This window comes from Myiozetetes cayanensis, unplaced genomic scaffold, assembly GCF_022539395.1.
Source record: "Myiozetetes cayanensis isolate MyiCay16 unplaced genomic scaffold, myiCay2020 scf6-25, whole genome shotgun sequence".
Lineage (NCBI taxonomy): Eukaryota > Metazoa > Chordata > Aves > Passeriformes > Tyrannidae > Myiozetetes > Myiozetetes cayanensis.
In genome coordinates, this window is record NW_026087853.1 from 21,622,889 (window position 1) to 21,643,087 (window position 20,199).

General features: G+C 46.5%; 1 protein-coding gene across 1 annotated transcript; it reads left to right on the forward strand.

Moving 5' to 3' along the window:
- The first annotated feature begins 455 nt into the window (after nt 1–455).
- On the forward strand, nt 456–16,447 carry TMED10 (transmembrane p24 trafficking protein 10). The gene is made up of 5 exons (XM_050335971.1): nt 456–742; nt 4,784–4,904; nt 9,289–9,362; nt 13,667–13,793; nt 14,238–16,447. Exons 1-5 carry the CDS (start codon nt 476–478, stop codon nt 14,357–14,359), a joined length of 711 nt encoding a protein of 236 aa, XP_050191928.1. The 5' UTR covers nt 456–475; the 3' UTR covers nt 14,360–16,447.
- The last annotated feature ends 3,752 nt before the right edge of the window (nt 16,448–20,199 follow it).

Sequence of the window (20,199 nt, forward strand, 5' to 3'; positions counted from 1 at the left end):
TCAGATCACTGGGCCCCGCACAGCCCGGTTCCTGTCTCGGATCACTGGGCCGCACAGCCCGGTTCCTGTCTCGGATCACTCGCCCCGCACAGCCCGGTTCCTGTCTCAGATCACTCGCCCGCACAGCCCGGTTCCTGTCTCAGATCACTGGCCCCGCACAGCCCGGTTCCTGTCTCGGATCACTCGCCCCGCACAGCCCGGTTCCTGTCTCAGATCACTGGCCCGCACAGCCCGGTTCGTGTCTCAGATCACTGGGCCCCGCACAGCCCGGTTCCTGTCTCAGATCACTGGGCCCCGCACAGCCCGGTTCCTGTCTCGGATCACTGGCCCCGCACAGCCCGGTTCCTGTCTCGGATCACTGGGCCCGCACAGCCCGGTTGCAGCCCCGGCCCCGCCCCGGCCCCGCCCCGCGGTGACGCAGGGCGGTCACGTGCGGCGGAGTGAGGCCCGGCCCGCCGCACCCGGAGCGGCCGCCATGCCGATGCCGACGCTGATGCCGATGCTGCCGATGCCGCCGCTGCCCCTGCCCCTTCCCGGCCGCCCCCGCCTCGGGCGGGCCCCGCTCCTGCCGCTGCTCCTGCTGCTCCTGCTGGCGGGCCCGGCGCGGCCCATCTCCTTCCAGCTGCCGGGCAAGACGCGGAAGTGCCTGCGGGAGGAGATCCACCGCGACACGCTGGTCACGGGCGAGTACGAGATCGGCGCCCCGCCGGGCTCCTCCACCGGACCCTCCGCCAACCTCAAGGTGCGGCCCCGGCCGGCCGGGGGACGGGGGTGGCCGGGGCGGGCGGCGCGGCCCCGCCTCCCCTCCCGGGGCGGGGAAGGAAGGGGTGACGTTCTCCACGCGTGACACCGGCCACGCGTGGGCTCACGGCCCGCGCCGCACGGCGGGACTCGCCCCTTGCGAGGGGACACCAGCCCGCCCAGGAGCTCCGAGTTTGAGGCAGCGAGGGACCAGGGTAGCACTTTGGCCTAAGCCCAATACGAGGTTTTTCTCCCCAAAGATCTCGTCGCCCCGTCCCATCCAGGCAGCTGCCGTGTAATCCGCACACGATGCGGATTATCCCGCGTCTGGCGAGACGGGCCGCTGCGATAAAGCGGTACTAAGGCTGCTGACACCGTGTGAGCAGGAAAGAATTATGGTGACGTGGCCTTCCAAGGGCTCCCTCCCCGCGTAGGGAGGGCCTGGCACAACGGGATCCTGGCACAATGGGATGGGATCTAAGGAACCACGTTTTGGTGCGCAAAATGGATATTTCCATCTGGCTGTGTCAAGGCTTGCCTGGATTTTAAGGAGACAGGCGTTCGGTGCACAAAAGAAAATGATTTTGCAGGATCTTTAGGGAGTACAGAGTCGACAGAGTATACTTGACTAATACACCTATGTGACAAGCAGTTTGCAAAACTTGAACAGCTTCACTTTAATTCTCCCCATAGTCTACCTTTCCTAAGCTTTCTTCAGAATTCCCACCTAGCTGAGTAAGGTTTGTTGCTATGCAGTCAGTTCATGACAGCTTTCTGTCCCTCTTTTATTTGTCTACATTCCCAAAGGTTTCAAAAGTAAGCATGCAAACAAACAGGGGCAGAATGGTCTTCTCAGGAAACTTTGAACTCTGTGTTAATGAGTATTTTCAATCTCCTGAAATCAAGTTGCCTTTCCAGCATCTGCCTACTGACTCCTGAAGGCTTTGGGTTATTAGCAATTGTTCTTGGTTATGGCTAGAGAAGGCTGTTGCTGGAGTCTTGCTTTTTAAAAAATGTTGTTCTTACATCATTTGTAAGAGAAAACTTGCCTGTGCGTAGGCAGAGCCAAGCACCATTAATGCTTTAAAATGTTGCTGGAGTATTTGCCTGATAAGGCACATGTATTTCAGATGGAGTGCTGTGTTCTCATGTCTCTTACCACTTGGTGATCAGGCTTCCTGGTTCTCAGGTTGCCCACTCTTAGGTCAGCTGACCCCAAAGTCTCTTCCAAAACTCACTTTTATGACAGAGGGCTTGTCTAGGGAGGTGGTGATGAAGCAATCAATCCAGTGTTTGGATCTTAGTCTGGCTTTGCTGATAAAGCTGGTATCCACGTAGTTCTATTTTGTTCTAACCGTAAAATAAAATAAAAAAGTCCTATATTAGTTTGAAAAGCTACAAAGAAGAAATAATAATTTATGTAATTTTTGCTTTCCTTCAGGTATGCTGTGGCCTTCCAGTGTGTTGGGTCTGTTATAAGTGCTGAAAGCCCTCTGCTAGGTGCCTACTTTCTCTTTGGTTTGTGTGGGAAAGGTTAGTTTGGGGCATCATGTCTGCAGGTAGTCTCTCTCCTTCTGCACTGGATGGTCCTGCCTTGTCTTCCTGGGTTGGGCCACCGAACAGGGGAATTTAGTAGTTAATTCTGTCCAGGCTCAGCTAGGTTCCTGCCGGTGAGCTGAATTTACGTGTGTGTGATACCACAGTCCAAACAGTGGCACCCTCTGTTTTGGAGGAATCTGCAGGCTCTGCCAGCTGGCTGCTGAGGGCCCTGCCACGTGCCTCTGCCCCATTGTCCACGGTGGCACTTTGGGGAACTGTCTCTGTTTGTCAAGAGCGAACAATGCCCTGTCTGTAGGGGATCGCATTACCGTAAGTAACGTTAGAATAGCATGAAAAATCCCTTTCAGGTCGACTCCCCCACTGGCGTTCTGACTGGGCTATTAGCAGCTTCTCCCGCCCCCGCAGGCCCGGCTCAGTGGGCAGTGTATTTGGCTGATTTGGGTAATGCTATTCAGTTCTGATGAAAGCGGATAACAGAGCTTTTACTGTCCAGAATCCTGTTCAGGAGCTGCAAAGGGCAAAAATGGATCAGGCTGCATAATATTCTCTGGGTAAAGATTAGCTCTGCTGTCTACAAAGCCCTAAGGGAACAGTGCTCAAAATAATAGGGACCTCTGGGAGCTAAGTTGTTCTGAGCACTTCTTGGGATGGAGAACCCAGTGTGCAGAATGTATGGTGCCATGCTGATGAGGTATCTTGGTTAACTGGGACCACTCCACTTAACAGCATGTGCAGTATGGTGGCCAAACCACAGGCTTTTACGCTGTGTCTGCATGGTCAGGGGTGGACAGTCCTGCACTCCAGCAGGGCCTGCTTGCTTGGGCTCAGTGCCTTGCAGTAGTCTGGTGGCCTCCAGACAGGAGGTGACTGTTCTCTGGTGGCGTGTGGCAGGGGGGCGGTAGCACAGCTGCCTGTGCCTGACTGCGCAGGCGTGCTTTCATCTGCTTGCCGCTTGAAAACAGGTAGAGCTCTGAGCAAGAACTGCAGCACGGGAGAAGAGTGCTCCTTGTTCTCAGATGTGGACAACATAAGGTGCAGGGGCAGCTACAACAAAGCCCTTAACATACAATTGTGGGATAATCTGTATGTAGAGGAAGCTTGTTCCTAAAGTCTTGCCTGCTATGGTTTATACCATCAGGCGTGAGGATTTAGATACTTTCTTGGTTTTCCTACCTCATGCAGCAACTCTCACTACGCATGAGAAGGTCCACGCTTGTTTTAAGTCCAGCAGGCTGCTGGCATCAGTAGTATCCCACGGCAGAGAGTTAATGAGGTGTTCTAATAAAAATAAAGGATATTTCCTTAGAATAACTCTGGGTATGTAACCCTTTTGCACAGTCTTTGTACAGGGAAGCCAGACTGTTTTCCTCTTGTAAGATGGAGTAAAGTAGAATGTCTGACCTACCTTTTCCATAGCACAAATTATTTTGTGTGTACTTTTGTCTTACATACCTTTTAAAATTATTCCCAAGCTTTTTAGTCACTTTATCTCTAAGACTTTCAAAGATCCCTAGTGACTTAAGATTTGTGCCTTTTCAGACATACCTGTTGACATAGAGTTGAGGAAATTGGGTGGCATTCCAGTGTAATACACACTATTGATTTTCCCGCAGTGTTGTAACACCTCTGAGTTTTTCTGCCTCTCTCCAAGGTCAGAGTATTTCAACTGGATGGAGCCTTTAATTGAGCAGAGTTATTCTCAAGTTTGTGTCATGAAATGTGTGTTCTTTTTTTATACTTGTTGAAGCATTTTTGTAGACCTTCCACAGTTTTGGCCTATTCTTAGTAGTTTTATAGACTTAGTGCAAAGCAGTCATTATTCTGTCTGTGTAGTCTGAATAGTCCTCTGAAGTGACCACTTTTATGGATCTTGGCACCCAAACCTTGTCTACCTCAGAGCCACACTCATGATTCATTTCTAGAGGAATAGATGTGCCCTTCTCCATTTCATCTTCTGGGGAATGAGTCGTCTTTGTCCCATAAGGCTTCTCCATATCTTTGTTGCTATGAGAATTCATGGATTTTGCTTGCGAAATGAAGGCAGTGAATAACCATTTGGTTCAGTTAGAGTTCCTACATGTAGTCTGTATTTGGGGTTTACAGGAGGAAGAGGAATTTGTGTGGTTTTCAGTTTGGGGTGGTTTTTTTTTTTTTGGTTGGCTGATTGCTTTTTGGTGGTGGGGTTTTTTATTTCGGGTGTTTTTTGAGGTTTTTTTTTTTTAATCTAAAGTGTCAATAATTACTCTAGAGTCACTCTGACTCAGCTCCTGGAATGGGAATTACAAGGCTAGGAACTGATGTAATCGTGAAGGAGGGCAGCTGTTGAAAGGAGAAAGCATCAGATCCAAAGGGGTGGCTAGGATTACTTTTCCTGCACAAGGCAGCATGAACCCGGGGCAGCAAAGTAGTGTTACCCTCATTTTCTCTCTTACAGACAGTATTTCTTACCGTCATTGTCTTACCCTCATTGTCTCTCTTACAGATAACTGACTCAGCTGGGCACATCCTGTACGCCAAAGAGGATGCCACTAAGGGCAAGTTTGCCTTCACCACTGAAGACTATGATATGTTTGAGGCCTGCTTTGAGAGCAAGCTTCCTGTGGGTAAGTGAAAGATCTGTTGGCTGCTTCTAGCTTCTGATCACGATAATGTGGGTTAGGGAAACAGGTAAAAATGATCCTTAGTGTGGTCCACAGAACACTGTTTGACTTTTAGAGCTGATCTTCAGGGGTTGTGGGCAGTCTCACTGCAGAGTATCTGCTGTCGGTGTTGCATTTGAAGTTTAATAATTCTCTGTGGCTGTTGTGTAGAGTGCTTGGGTTACCTCTGAAAGAGGAATCAGATGTTTCTCCCACAGCAATCACCACAGTGGCAATAAGTGGCAGTACCAGGGAGCAAACCACACTTCTTTGGCCAGTTTCATGCTTCTCCCCATCTTGCAGTTGAGTCAGGACAGAGCAAGATGCCATCATCTCCAGGACCTGTCTTTCACCCTTGCTGGCCAAATTTTCCCATTTGGTAGAACTTGATCTCGCCACAGGTGTGTACTTGGCAGCTATCCTGCAGTAGGTTGACAACCATTTTCTGGGGTTTCGCTATGCATTTATAGGGAATGTGGCCTTGATTGCACCCACAAGTGGTCAATAAAGGGAAGGGGAAATGAGCAGGGACGTCAGCCTTCATTTGTGCTGCAAGGATGGTTGCCTAACGAGTGCTCAGGCTCGTTTCCCATGAGTGTGACGCATGTGCTGCTTTGAGTGGCAATTTCAGGACAAACGTGCTGAGATTGGCCAACACATGGGCTCTCATCTCATCTGCGGTAGTGTGAGCATGTGCAAGTTTGTAGGTGCTACATCTTTTCATGGTTGTTGTCAAAGTTCTGCTCCCTGGACCCAGTTCTTTTTAGGTCTTATCCTAAAAGATCCCAGAGCATTTCACAGAGCACTCACTAGCATCTGTTGAAAGGGAGACACTGCTTTCCTGTTCTGCTCCATATATAAGATGCAAATAGTTTGCAAGTTGCAGAGAACTTTCCATAAAGAGAAGGTTGTATTTTTGACTGGGATTGGGAGGGATCTGGCTTGTAACACCTCTTCTGTAGTATTTTACAGATAAGATAGTGACCCCCAATGCTCAGGATTATTCTTTTATTTTGCTCCAAAGGTAGGATTTCCAAATGTTCCTTAACGCATTGAGACATGCAGGCACTAGTGACTCATCTGGGAGCCACTCATTCTGTTTACTTTCCAACACCTGGGTATTTGAGAAGTCTCCAGACAGTCCTGCAGATCCTTTCATAGCCTGCATGTGATCAGACACTGAGGTGGGAGAGGCTTCTTTCTTTAGTTGTGTCTAGACTCTTAGTTTGGCGCTTATGAGCAGCGGTTTCTTACCTAGACTGAGCCCCTTACAACTCTTTTGATTGCAGCAAATGTTTATTCCCTGGATCCCTAGTTGCAAATTTGTTTTGAAGTTTTCAATACTGATAAGGATAAAATAATTAATAAATGCAGCTTCTACCCTGATGGCCTGTAGGGTACTGAGGTGCCAAAATCTAGAGCTCTTCAATTGACCAGCTGGTTCCTCTTCTGGAGGCTTTCTCTTTAGGGGCCTTCAAGCTGCCAGTTTCTTTCTGGACTCAGGTGCCCCACAGTCCTTGCTAAGGAGAGATACTGCATGAGGAGTGTCTCCAGATTCCCCCTGTCTGCTGGAAATGAAGGAAGTACTGAAGTAAGGGAGATGGCACTGTGAGGCTTGATCATCTGTAGGACTTGGTTAAGGTACTTTGAAAGAAGTAATCTGATCACAAGGAAGTGCCTTGTTTCCTCTGTAAGATCAGGATGGGAATGGGGAAACTGACCAAGTGCTGTTTAATCCCCATGTTTCTCTTTAGGGGTTTTTTTACAGTCTCATAAAGTAAGTGGTCAAGACTTGTAAGGCGGCAGCCAAGGAGGATGTTGGTGGAGTACTGGAAGAGAAAAACTATTGGTAGAGGAAACCCAGAGCCGTTGGGACCTGAGGGGTCTAAGCAACTGGGATTTCTCAATCCTTAACCACAGAAATGAGGAAGTAAGAAGGAGATCCTGTTTAGAAGATCTGCCTTATCAGAGTGGAGGAGCTCTTAGGGTGCTCCTTGGACCTATGGGTGTTTGCAAGATGGGCTTTTTACCCTCTTCCAGGGTAAATGGTCCTGCCTTCCTGACCAGTGCTTTATTCCCAGGCACATTTACTCTCTCATCCTATGCTAATCTCTAAAATGAACAGCCTGGCCTCACTGTATTCTCCCCTCTAGGGCTCTTCCTGTGGGCTAATCTTTAACTCTTTGCTCCTTCTGTAATCCTTCTCTTCCCAAACTTTCTTAAGAGTGTCAGGAGTCCTTTTTTCTGGAATTCCTGTGGGAAAATTTTTTGACATTCAGATCAACTACCCTGCTTTTCCACTGACTTTGCAAATTAAGAGCTTGTCTAATCTCCTGGGGAACAGTTCTGTGCTCATGTGAGATGACCTTATGAAGACCTGGAGAATGTAGGTATCAGTTTAGTTCAAGGTCTCCGAGTCTTGACTGTTTTTCTCTTTGCTGCTGATCCAGCCTGCTCTGGTGAGCCCTGGCTGCAAGAGAAGCAGGGAGTTACTGAGGTTTGAGTGCAAAAGGAGCTGCCTAGTGACTTGGGCTCAGTAAACTTGTAGGAAGAGCAGTTTGAGTTTTTGCAGACCAGTTCCTGACAGTGTTATTATAAACTCTTGCAGAATGTCTGCTCTCCATCCCTTTGCACACAGAACTTTTAACGTTTCTGGTTTCTTCCTGCCTCTTGGCAGCTCTGCCTTCCAGCCTAACAAATTAATTCTTCCACTTCTGTTCTTCTTTTCACTGACCTTTTCATCTTTCTCATCTCTTCCTGCAAGCTCCAGCTCTCCACCCAAGTTGCTGTAATTTAAGCAACATTAGAAAGACCGCTCACTAAACCGTGTGGTTTGAATTTTCCTCTGCAACTGCTGTTGGCTGCCAGTCCCAACACATGCTGGTACATGTATGCCATAAGCAGTCAAAACTCATAGTTGGAGAAGGGAACACCAGGTGGTTGTATACAGCCTATAAAGACCAGTGCTGTGATTCCAGTTTGGTTTTTTTTTCAGTAACTGGTCTTTTATAAGAAAACAAAAAAATTTCATCTTAATCCTCATCTATCCTATGGGCTCTTATATAGTGCATTTCCTTCAGGAAATTCAAGAAACAGTTGATATGCACCATCTTATCAGTAGGTTATTCACTATTCTGCTGGCAGTGGAAGGTAGAGGTGATTTTACTGTGGTGTTGAATAGCTATTCAGTGAGTGGGGTAGAGAAAAAACTGGGGGATGTTGTATTGAAGATCTGGAGTATCTTCTAGTATCCAATAGGAGTGACGCAGCATAACCATAAGTTGAACTTGTTTGTGAACTGAGAATGTCCACCTGGCAGCCTTTTGAGACAAAATATGAGTGTTGGACATCCTCCTGGATAGACACTCTGAAATTCATAGTTTAAATTCAGATGTTGTGTTTTGCTGGAAGCCAGCTGAGGACAGCTATATGCTCCAGCATGCTGGGATTTGGGAATGTGTAGGTACAGATATTTTCTTGGTGGGTGGTATACTGGAGTGTGATACTCAGATCAGCTGATATGCTGCATTTTTTAGAGTATCTGGTATGCCTGTCCTATATATATATTTTGTCCTTGTGTGAATGTTCTCAGATGTGACACTTTGTAGCAGTTAAAAGAAGCTATAAGCCATAGGTGTCCCTAGCGTGGGGGCTATAGCCTTGAAAGATACCTACTGTGCTGTTGACTGCAGCCTTATGTGCTGTTTGGGTAGCTCCAGCAGGCAGTTCTCTGAGGCAGTGCTTTCCCAGCTTCAGAAGCTTCTTGCTGTCATGGGGTTTGTTTGCATTAGCAGCGTGGGTCTCAGGCGTCTGAGATGGTTGGTAAGGGAATTTTCTTGGTTTCTGCAGATACTCCAACATGTGAGGGTCAGTAGTCCCCATATGTCATATTCCTCAGTTTGAGCAGTTTATCTTCTGCTCCTTTTAATGTAAAGTCATTTACAACCCCAGTAACCTTGACAAGTTGCTGGTTCACTTCCTGTTAGGAGGAATGTGAACTCCCCAGTTGAATATTTGTCCCTCCGGTGCCTTGTCTTTCATTAGGCTGTCTCATAGCAGCTGGTGTTCATGTTCTAACCCTCTGCAGTTTTTACAGTGATTTGCATCCTATACACTCTCAGTGCTTTTAGTTACAGCTTGTTCTCATTATCTTTGGGAGGCTCTCCTTCAGCCAGGATTTATTGTGAAGTCTCTGTATTTTTAGGCTGGACTGTGCTGCCTCCGCAGTTAGCTGCAGACATGGAGGGAGGGGAGGGAGTTGTGAGTTCTTCCTCAGTGGTGGGAAGAGCTGGTGATTTCCTGGCAGGCTGAATGTTTTGCACAAGGAATCCTTTCATTATGCTTCCAGGAACAGGGAGGATGCCGGACCAGCTCGTGACTCTGGATATGAAGCATGGTGTTGAAGCAAAGAACTACGAGGAGGTATGTCCCCTGGCTGCCTGCACTGCAGGCTCCCCTTTCCCAGCACTCACGTGATGCCATTTGTAGATCTGGTGCTCATGATGGGAAGCTCTTTTCCCAGTGGTGATGAAAGCCTGTCTGTAGCCTACAATTGCAGTGAAGCTTTGTGTGTCATGGGAGAAAAAAAAAGACAAACAACAACTAGAATTAATTCTGTAGTCTGGGAACTGGAACCTAATATGTGAATGTCTTTGCTAGCACAGCGTGACCCAGCTTCTGGGCATAGGCATTAGAGGCAACAAGAGACTGAAAGGTGAAGTTTCCCCAGCCCCAGCAGCAGAGGGCATTTAAGGTTAACATCAAATCCTCTTAAAGATCAAGTTGCTATGTTACTGTTCTTGCCTTCCTGACTATAAGATGTACTGGCTCAGCAGGTCTGAAATGGCACTTGTGTGTTTCTAAGAACTGGCAGTGTATCAATATAAAGGTGTTTGGCAGAGCAGTAGCTGCTGTGTAATGGGTATTTGGTTTGAAGGCATGACACTGCAAATAGGCATAAAGCCTAAACATTTACATCTTAGGAGGAGGTAGGTTTCTTAGACTCAAGAGCCAGCTGAATAGCAGTTGCTTTGTGACTGAGACAGTCCTGGCTGGTGTGGGTGCTGAGTTTTGATGGTAGCTACCATGCTTTTGGCTCACTAGAATTTGGGATCAATCAGCCCCCAGTACAGAGTCTGTGCCTAAGACAGTGAGAATTTTTGTCGGAGAAAGATTCCCACAAATGATTGCTGTGTCCACTGCACACAAGAGCATGGAAGATTCCTTAGGGAGGAGAGTGGATAGCAGAGGAGGCTGTGCATGCTGCCAGTCATAAAATGAACAAATTTCTGAAATGTTTATGATGGTGTTTTTATATCCTTTTGAACTTTGGGCTATCTGGTCCTGTGTTGCTTAAGTCAGTTGAGAGCATGTCCTATGTGGAGAGTAAGAAAGTGCTTGAGGTCAGGCAAGAGCAGAACAATCATTGCTTAAGTCAGTCTGGAACACATCCTTCATGGAGAGTAAAAATGTGCTTGGGTTCAGGGAAGAGTGGAGCAGTCGTTGGGCCAGCTGTCTGTCAACTGAAGGATTGCAACTGTGATGAATCCCTGGGAGCGTAACTGGGAGGATTATGTTGGCTACATTTACAGAATCTCTTTAAATACCACCCCACACTATAGTCTAGAGTTGATTACTGTAGTGCTACCTAGAAGACCCATATGCAGAAAGGTTCTCTTATGCCCATGTATCTATGTACTCTCTGGTTATACTGATAAAGCTGTCTTGGAATAAAAGTATGTATCGATTATGCTCATCAGTGTAGTTAGATTGATGGAAAAGTTCTGTGGACAAATACAGCAGCAGAAGAATTTAGACTTGCAGTCCCACCTGATACCAAGTGCAGATCTTGGCAGCCCTGGCAAGCATCCTTGACTTGTGAAGACTTCTCATAGTGGCAGGCGGTGTTGAGCAGCATGTATGCAAAGGACTCAAACTGATTTACTGTTTGCACAGCTGCTATGGATATTGAACCACGCTGCTTTGCAGTGTGTTTTCTTTTTTTCCATCCTCTCTCTTGCCAGGTTTCTGTAGTATTTGGCTTGACAGGTTGCTGTAAGGCCTCAGAGAGAAGGACTGTTGCTCAGATTTCTCTCCTAGAATTGCAACCTCTTTGAGCCTTTTGCTTGTGACATTCATCTGCTGTTGAGTACCAGTGACCCATCGTACCCCCCAGTTGTTCTTGCTGAATTGCTGCAAAGAGACTTGATTCAGGGAGTTGAACAAGGGTCACTAGTACTGTCCTGCTTGTGCATGGATATATGCAGTGAGAGGAGGGGTGCTGTTCAAGTCTGCCCTAATAAGCTTTCATAGATCCAGATGTTCTTAGAGCAAAGCAGCTGGAATAGTGAGCTGGGTTAGAAAATCTAACTGCAGTGTCATGCCTTAGTTCCCTGGGTTAGGGAGGAATAACTTTATCCATTCAATAAGTAGAAGTTAAGGTAGGGAAAAGTGGAAAGACTTAAGGGCACTAAGAATGCTTGGCGATCTAGGTTCTTTTCCACACCAGCTACTCCTTGTCAATTCTTGGCTATAATGTATCTCTTTCTATGTATCTCTCTATCTAACTCTCTTCTTTGTAGGAAGGAAGTTAGGAAGAGAGTTAGACTTCCACAGATCTTTGAATGACCCCTGGAAAAGTTTGTGGGAGTTGTCTTTGCTCTGGTGTAGAATGTGCCTTCTAGGATGATCTTGTTCCACCATCACAGGTGCTTGGTGGGCTTTTTACAAAATCCCTTGGAGCAGCTTGGCATGTTGACTTCATTAGGGATGAAGGACATTCCAGGACTGCCCAAGGAGGTGGTGGTCACCGTCCCTGGAGGTGTTTAGGGAAAGACTGGAAATGGCACTTAGAGCCATGGTCTAGTTGACATAGTAGTGTTGGGTCATAGGTTGAACTTCATGATCTCAGAGGCCTTTTCCAATGTAATTGATTCTGGGATTCTGTGATTCAGGATATGTGTGGGAGCACATGCAGGACTAAAAATAGGTATTGAATGTTTGTAGCTACACGTACTAAGAGCAACTGAAGGGATACAGGGTGGTTTTTCCCTTGTAGCCTTCTGTGAATGAGGAAGTGAGCCCTCAAGGATGATAATGGAGCTGGTCAGTGCAAGGCTAGCTTGTCAGTAGAGCTCCCCAAGTCCTCCTGTGTGTTACAGACCTGCTGCTCTAGCTGTGTCAGCAGAGCCTGGGCCATAGGCATGCATACAGTGGCACCAGTTTTTCAGCAAAGCTCTGCTGGCAGGTATGTGTCCAGGTCACAGGTTTTGTTATTACAGCCTATTGGCTAGAAAGCAGGAGAGGATCAACCTACTGCTTCCTACCCCTCCTGACAATGCACTTTGAACTGACACTGCTGTGCTGGCAGAACTATAATATACAGCTCACCTCAGCATAAAAATCTCCAGGTGATTGTTTGATGGCTTACCGCTTGCAAGCATACATGTATCACGTGGAGATCCTTCAGTGGAATGGCTGATTGGCTAGCACTGGCCTGGTCACGAGCATCTCTGCATCTCTGCATCTCTGCAGCTGGGCTCTGACACCCAGGCAGCTGCTTCTGGAAGTGGTGTTTTGGGGATGCTTGTATGCTGGGTGCCCAGTTGCCTGCCTGTCGGCAGGGTCCACTGAGGGATGGCATCCTACAGCTTATGTCTGAGAAATCCTGTGTGGCTGTGAGACTGGTGGTGAGCTGCAGGTGCTCTGTGTGTTCTGTGCAGGTTTCTGTAGCACATCTTTCCTCTGCTGCATTACTGGGGACACAGCATCTGGCCTTATTGCAGCGGCCTGTCATTTGTTGGTAATAGTGACAAATTCTATGCAAGATGAAGAGTTACCCAAACCCTACGCTGTAGCAGTGGCAGGAATTAGCTTCCTGTGAGTGTCCTTGTGTCACAGGTTTTACATAACTGCTGTGTCGGTTACAGTCAGGACTGGGGCAGGGACACGTTTACACATTCAGCTTAAATAGTTGCTGCTGTGGGCTGGGCTTTCTAACTGAACTTTCCTGTGGGTTTTTGTTTTGCGACACCAAGCGTGCGCCCTGCCGGGCGGTGGGCCGGGCGCTGCAGGGCCCGGCGCGGTGAGGGAAGCGGGCCGTTCCCGAGGGAGCCGGGCCCGGACAAGGACCGGCAGCGCCACCTGGTGCCCGCGGGGCCCCTGCCAGGGGAATGTGCTGCCCTGGAGGCTCAGCCCGAGGGGTAAAACCCCCGAGCTCTTGCGCGGTATTCAAACCGCTGCTGCTGGGAATCGGGCTGCCCGGGCTTTCTGGGACGTGTGGCAACAGTTAGCAAAGCTAATCTCGGTCCTAATACCCCGTGCGCCTATGGAACAGTATCGTATGCGTATGTAAGTTAGTCACCTGTATCTCAGTCCATGATTTATATTCACTGGAGGTTTAGTCATGTGGCAAGTTCTTCTACCCACTCCTCAGAAGCCAACTGTGAATAAGCTAACATTAGGCCGAATAAGGAAGAAATGTGCTTGTATGCATGCTGTGCTCCTCCATTGTGTAGGAGGGGTAGTAGGAAAATGTGTTTCAGAGAACAGGTGGGAGAAGTGATAGTGTTTTATGCAATGGTAGTTTCTGGCTTGTAGAGGTATTTCCCGAGGGGAAGGATGCCCCAGATCTGTAGTATGTGGGGAGGAGTGGTTCAAACTGGCAGTAAAAACCCATGTGGGAGCTTTTGGTTTTGGCTCACTGATTTGACTGTTCTGTTTTCTAGATTGCTAAAGTGGAGAAGTTGAAACCTCTGGAAGTAGAATTGAGGCGCTTGGAAGATCTTTCAGAGTCCATTGTTAACGACTTTGCCTATATGAAGAAGCGAGAAGAGGAGATGAGGGACACGAATGGTGAGAGACTGTGTGCCTCTTCAGAGGGCTGGAGCTCTAAGACCCCTTATTTCTGCTAAATATATTATTATTACAGTACTTGGAGATCAAGTATTATGGTGGTCTCTGCCTATTCCTAGTAAGGAAAACCCGAAGCAGTCACTGAGTCTTGTGTGTTCTGTCTCCAGAAATCATTTCTTTCTGTCTCAGTTCCTAATATGAATTACTCTATACCATTTAATGTTGCCCATTAGCCACAGCTTCACCTTGTTCCCTCTCATTATCCTTCTCCTAGTTCCCTCTGCTTTATTCTCAGGTACTACTGGCTCTCAGGTGCCCTTGCCTTCATGCTGTGTACTGTCTTTTAAGTCTTGCATGGGGGAGGAGAAATCCTGGGAACTTTGCCATCTTGGGGCACATCCTGTGATGTCAGACTCCCGTGCAATGGTTTGTTGTCTGTTTCAGAGTCGACAAACACCCGGGTTCTGTACTTCAGCATCTTCTCCATGTGCTGTCTCATCGGACTGGCCACCTGGCAGGTTTTTTACCTGCGTCGCTTCTTCAAGGCCAAGAAGCTGATTGAGTAAAGGAGCAAATCCTCCTCCCCCTCCTCTCAGACCCAGCTGAACACCGCTGGGACCTAGCCATGGCCCCCTGGAGCCATCTCACAGATGATACCCACTGACTGGAGCTTTTCTGGAGGAACTTGGACCCTAAAGGAGGAGGGGAGTGTAAACATTGGAGACAATGGGGGACTTGTGAAATCCTGTTGAATGTTGAGGGTGGGGGAGGTCATGATGGGTTTGGGTATTCCTGGGACAGCGATTAAATAAAAAAAAAAGATATTTTCATGACAGCTGCAGCAAGTTTTTTGCGCTGTCTGTTCTCCTTTTATAATCATGGCTTGATGATGTCTCCCATCTGTCTGTGACTGCAGTGTTACTCAGAGCCACTTGACCCTGCTCTTTAGGTGCCACACAGCTCACACTGAGCAGAGCGGGAGATTCCCTGTTCTGACCATCTGGGATCTAGGCCTCCTGCAAATGGAGATGAGTGCAAAGCAATAGGATTCATCATTCCAGCAGGGCCTGAGGATAGAGAGTCATGCACGGTTTGGTCCCTGTCATGGACTTCTGTGTTTCTCCCTGTGGGAGCTGGTGTCTTTGTGCTGACGGGTCAGGGCACTTGAGCATACGGTGATTCAGCCTGGAGGAAGGGGAGCCTTGGAAGGAGGGCTTGGGAATGTGTTTGAGCTTGGAAAGAAGGCTGTCCAGCCTTGGTCCCGCCCTTGCCCCCTGTTGTCTTGGATTTGCCTCTCTTGTTTTGAAATGATGCAGCATCTTTCTTGAAAGCCTTGGTCAGGAACAGCCTTTTGTGCAGACAGGAGGCCCCAGATACAGTCACAGAGCAAATGGAAGCAGGTCATGCTAGGAAACTTGGTTTTACATTGAACAGGAGATTTCTCATCTGTCCAGGCAGCTGGCTGAATCTCAGAAGAGACCTCAAAGCAAGGTGAGCTAATGCTCACATGAAGCATGAGGGCCTGTGCCCTGCATTGAGGTCTGAGGGTACAACAGTGCTGTGCAGGTTAGCAGAGGAGTTGAAAGAATGTAGCTGAACTGAAAAAATAGTACAGGGTAGGAATAGGCTAATTCTACATCTGGGGGGAGTCTGAACTGTGCCCTCAACAGAACTGTTATTCTCCTGTGCGGTACTGGACAGCAGGAGCCAGCAGCTTCTCACTATTTCTCAGCATCCAGATGGCATGATGTTAAATAAACCAGGCTGGATAAAAACAGGCAGGTTAACTTCCTGGGTTTAACCTGCTGCAGTTTTTAGGCAATGTTAAAAATTCTTGCACCTTCTCTGCATTCCACCAAAGCAAGTGGTTCAGCAGCATAGCATTCTGGTGTCCTGTGTCTAGGCAATTTGGCTAGGGAAGGGGTTGTCATGGCCCTGGGCCCAGCCTAGCATTTTCAAAAAACCACAGTTTTATAATTTCTGACCTGAGTCTGATCTACTGCTAAGAAGGAAACGGTTGTCCAGGGTGAGGCAATGAGAAAGAGGAGGTAAAGCTGACCTCCTGTCATCTAAATATGTCAGTACTTTGCCACCTCTTTGCCATTGCCAAGTTACTGGAGTTGTTAGTTCCGCTGGCAAGTGCTTAGATTGCTTTTAATTTGTTTGGTTTTTGATAAAACCATATTAAGAACCTAAGTCCACTCCTCTGCCCTTGCATCCATTTTATCTTTGTACATTTTTGAAAGCTGTTACAGTGCAGAACAGCAGTGATGCCACAGGACTGAATTACAGAAGTCATTTGAAGGTAGTTTTAGGTCTTACAGTTTGAAGCCTGTAGATCTGTTAAATTTTTGGTTTTGTTTTTATATAACTTGAAAAGAAAGGGGCTTTGCCAGTCTGTTTTGATATCCTCTCCCCATCCTTATCTGAGTGCAAAGATATCTTAAAAATGGTGGCGAGGCCTTAAGTTCCCCAGGTGTCTGTTACACTTTCATCATTCGGGTGTTACGTTTGGCTCTTTACTGTACTGGCATGGTCACTGGGGAGCAGATGTTGGCAACTGGTGTGGATTTACCTGTGATGACTGGTTGGGGGATTTTTGTCAACTTTCTCAAATAAAATTTCTTTGGGGAAAAACAACCCACCTCACCTTGTCTCTGTGACTCTTGTCCTCTTTGAGCATGTTCCTACAATCTTGTTTCCTGCAAGTTGACCGATTGCAGGAAGCAGCAAGTAGATAAACTCCCCACAAGCCTTTGGGTTTCTCTAGCAGTGGTTAGTTACTAAAGAATTTGAATATTCCAGACTTGGGAAGCATGCTCAGGCTTCTCTGTGGAGTGGGACCAGCAGAGTAAGCAAGATCTAATACAGGTTACCATTTTTTGCCTTTCTCCCTCCCCCTTTTTAATTGTATCTCTCTGTGTGGAGGAATTTTGAGGCTGATAGTTAACCAGGGCTGGTGCTCTAGAGTACAAGATCCGGTTTTTCACCATCAGCTCCCACATAAATTTTAGTTTATTAAGACAAATGTAAGTACATTACAGTTTTGTTCTTAGGAGGAAATTTTAAATTGTTGCAAAGATGAGTCGGTCCTCTGTGAGTGGCAGATACTGAAGAGAGCGGTTAGGTGTTTACTGAACTGCTGTCAGACCTCTGCTGACCCTGCAAGCCTTTAGTCCTGTAGTAGTCAAGTGAGATATGCCACATAACAGGACTGGGGACACATAAATACTATATAACTAGTTAGTATTATCAGGGAGAATTTCAAGAAGGGAAATTCCCAGATCTCTGGATAAGGTTTAACCTATGCAAGTTCTTTCCTGGATGAATATTTGAGTATGTGAAATTGTACAGCTGTTCTTATGCGGTAGGTTGGCAGTGGGTCTGGGCTGTTTTACAGCACTGTGGATGCAGAGCTGGTGTCTTCATTCCTTTTTACTTCTGGGAAATGGGCTAAAGTTGAGCTGTTGCAGATACTTGGGTCTGAGCCCATCTTGGTGTGTGACAGATGCATCACTGGTAGATCTATAATTGCCTGTAGCAAACTGCATCAGATGTTCCAGCCTCTTCCACCCACTTGTCAATGTGACTAACGATTTAATTATCACAGTACTTAACACAGCACGTGAGCATTCCTAAGTAAGGTATATCTTCATGTATTCCCCCTCCTGCTCTGCCAGCGTAGGCTGCACCCTGCACAGAGTACCCGCCGCAGCTGCTGTGTGGATGTGTGAGGGAATGAGCATTTTACACATTGTTGCTCATTTTTTACAAGCTGCTCAGGTATGTGAGAAGTAACCCAAGCGAACAACATCTGTGTAGCACATCAGAGACGTTTGACTCAACCTAGTTTGGCAACTGCTTGTCAAGATCACGAGGGGATTCCCGCCTGTACATTTCACAGGGTCTGTCCTGTGGCAGAGGTTTGAGAAAGTAGTGTGCCCTCTTTACCCCCTCCAGTTCATGTGATACATTTCTCTCATATCTTTAGTTCAGTCCCTCTTGCTATACTTGTCTTTCAGATGCCTTTAGCAAACAAAGTCTTTGGGAAATGAACTTCCTTTCTATTGAAGGTAGCTTGTTGGGAAAGAGAGACCACAAACCTGAAATGGATAAATCTTTCAGAGGGGAAAAAAAAGGTGGGTCTGGTGAAGACTGCAGGAGTTCAGCATTGATAGTTTTTTTCTGCCGCCCCTTCTTCAAATGAAAAGTTTGTCAGGCTTGTGCTTTTTCTCTTGTTCCTCCCCCAAATCATCAGTGGTGGCAGTATGGAGAGTCTGGCAGGCCAGAGACAGGTCACCTTTCTGTGAGGAGGGTGGAAGGAGAAAAGCATTTAGAAAAACTGTCTTTTAGCTTTTCTTGGACCTTTTTGTACACCTGAAACAGATGAGCCCAAGCTTTTGCTGCAGCACTAAAACACTTGTGTTTGCCTAGCACTGTTTGTAGGAAGCCTGTTTTGCTTTGCATTGAAAGCCTATTGCACTGGCAGGAGCTAGGAGTTGCTCTGTTTCAGCTGTAGCTGAAGTGACTTAAGCTTTCTGCAAAATGGTAGTAACAGATTCCTGATGCTACTTCTGTTGCCAGAGGTCCATGTGGTTTATCACCTTAAACTCAATGCATAAGCTTCTGCACTTCCAGCTCACTGACACAGCCTTAATTTCTTCCCATAGCTGGTACTCCCAAGGTACCTTTCTCCTGAGCTTTTAAATCAGTTGCTTTACGTGATCTTTGTATAAACTGCACCAAAATATTCTGTTGGAATTGTAATGATATGAACTTGTTTTTTCTTGGTTATTTGGTGGATGCTGTTCCTGCAGCTGCCATATAGATGAGGTAAGCTGAGGGGAGGGTGTGCTTGTATTTTCCAGCTATGGCAGCTCTGGTCTGATCTGCTGCAGATTTTTACCCTCTAGCGTTTTCTCACCCATACCAGCTGCTCAGGCTTTTATTTCCCCCAAATATACTTTGTTTGGAGATCTTTGAAGTAAGGTAGATGCTTGCTATGATTTGGTTTAAATGACAGTTTTCCTACCCTTACCTAAATTCATCCTTCAGTACTGATTTTGCAGGAGGCAGAATGGCACATTGCCTCTCAGCAGTCTGATTTATTTAAATGCTTGAGTAAAAAACAGAGTTTAAAGTCGGGTATGTATTCTTCAGTCATATTCCAGTAAACCTGAGTGGGCAGTGGCTGCTACTTCCCCTAGGGGCATCTTGCTGTGAGAATTACTGCCTGCTTTTTAAAGCTTAGTAAAGGCAATGCTGTGGGGCAGCTAAACCTGATTCTGTGAGCGTTTTATAGAAGAATTTGTATGATACTATAGTTAATAATGGATAAGATAGCTCTATTGTTCAAATAGGAAAAATAAGGATTGACTTTTTCAATTAGTATTCTGATTTTCTACAGCTGTTCCAAATTCCTTAATCCCATTTTCATGAGATTTTGTCACCTGAATTTTTTTTTTAATTATTACTGTTTGCCAGATGACATTTTGCCACGTACTCTCCTTGAAATGGAGGGAGTGAATGTTCCTTAGCAGAACACATCTGAGCTTTTTTCATCCATTTCTGCAAGCTCTTTTATTACAAAACTTTATTATATACAAACACCTGCTGTCTTTGCTGCTTGTGAAGACATCATCTTTGTATGGAAATAGTTACAATGCACAGCAAATAAATGTTGATGTATAAGTTACTTGCTTACAAATAGCTGCATATAATGCTGAGCAGCTCTTTAACCCTCACCACATTGCAAGGAGCCATGCTGCTTCTTTCATGCTCTGAGCATCTTCCTGAGGTAGTGAGATAAGGTCTAACAGAGCCTTCTTGTGCTGGGTTTCAGGGATTTGTGCTTCAGCTCCTGATGTCTCCTGTAAGTGTTGATCATCTGTCTTGAAGTAAATGTTCTCCATCATTCAACTTCACTTTCCCACCTGTGGTTGTGACTGGTGAACTTTGAAAACAAAACATTGAAACGATGATGGTGTGCATAATCTATGACGAAAATAAATTGCTTTTCTAAGATTAAGGTTGCTAATACTTCTTTATTACAGAGAAGTTATTACAGCTCCAAATCTAAAATATTTATGAAGCTTTTAGTTTATCTCTTGGTCAGAGGGAGAATCCATGGACCGTGAGTGGCACCACTGCATTTTATTAATGGTGTGAAATGTGTACCCACTGCAGGTGCCCTCACCTCTCCAGTAGACCTTTGTCCACGGGATACAGTCGTGGTGCTTATCCGCCTGTGTGTTCTCCCTTGTGCCAATTATTTTTCAGTAATGTATGTTACGTGTAGCACAGTTAAGCAAACAGAAAAATTAACATCTGTACAATAAGAAACAGTGATTACGTTTTTTACATAAATCAGTTACTTCAGACAGCTTTTTATTACTAAAAGCTTTGT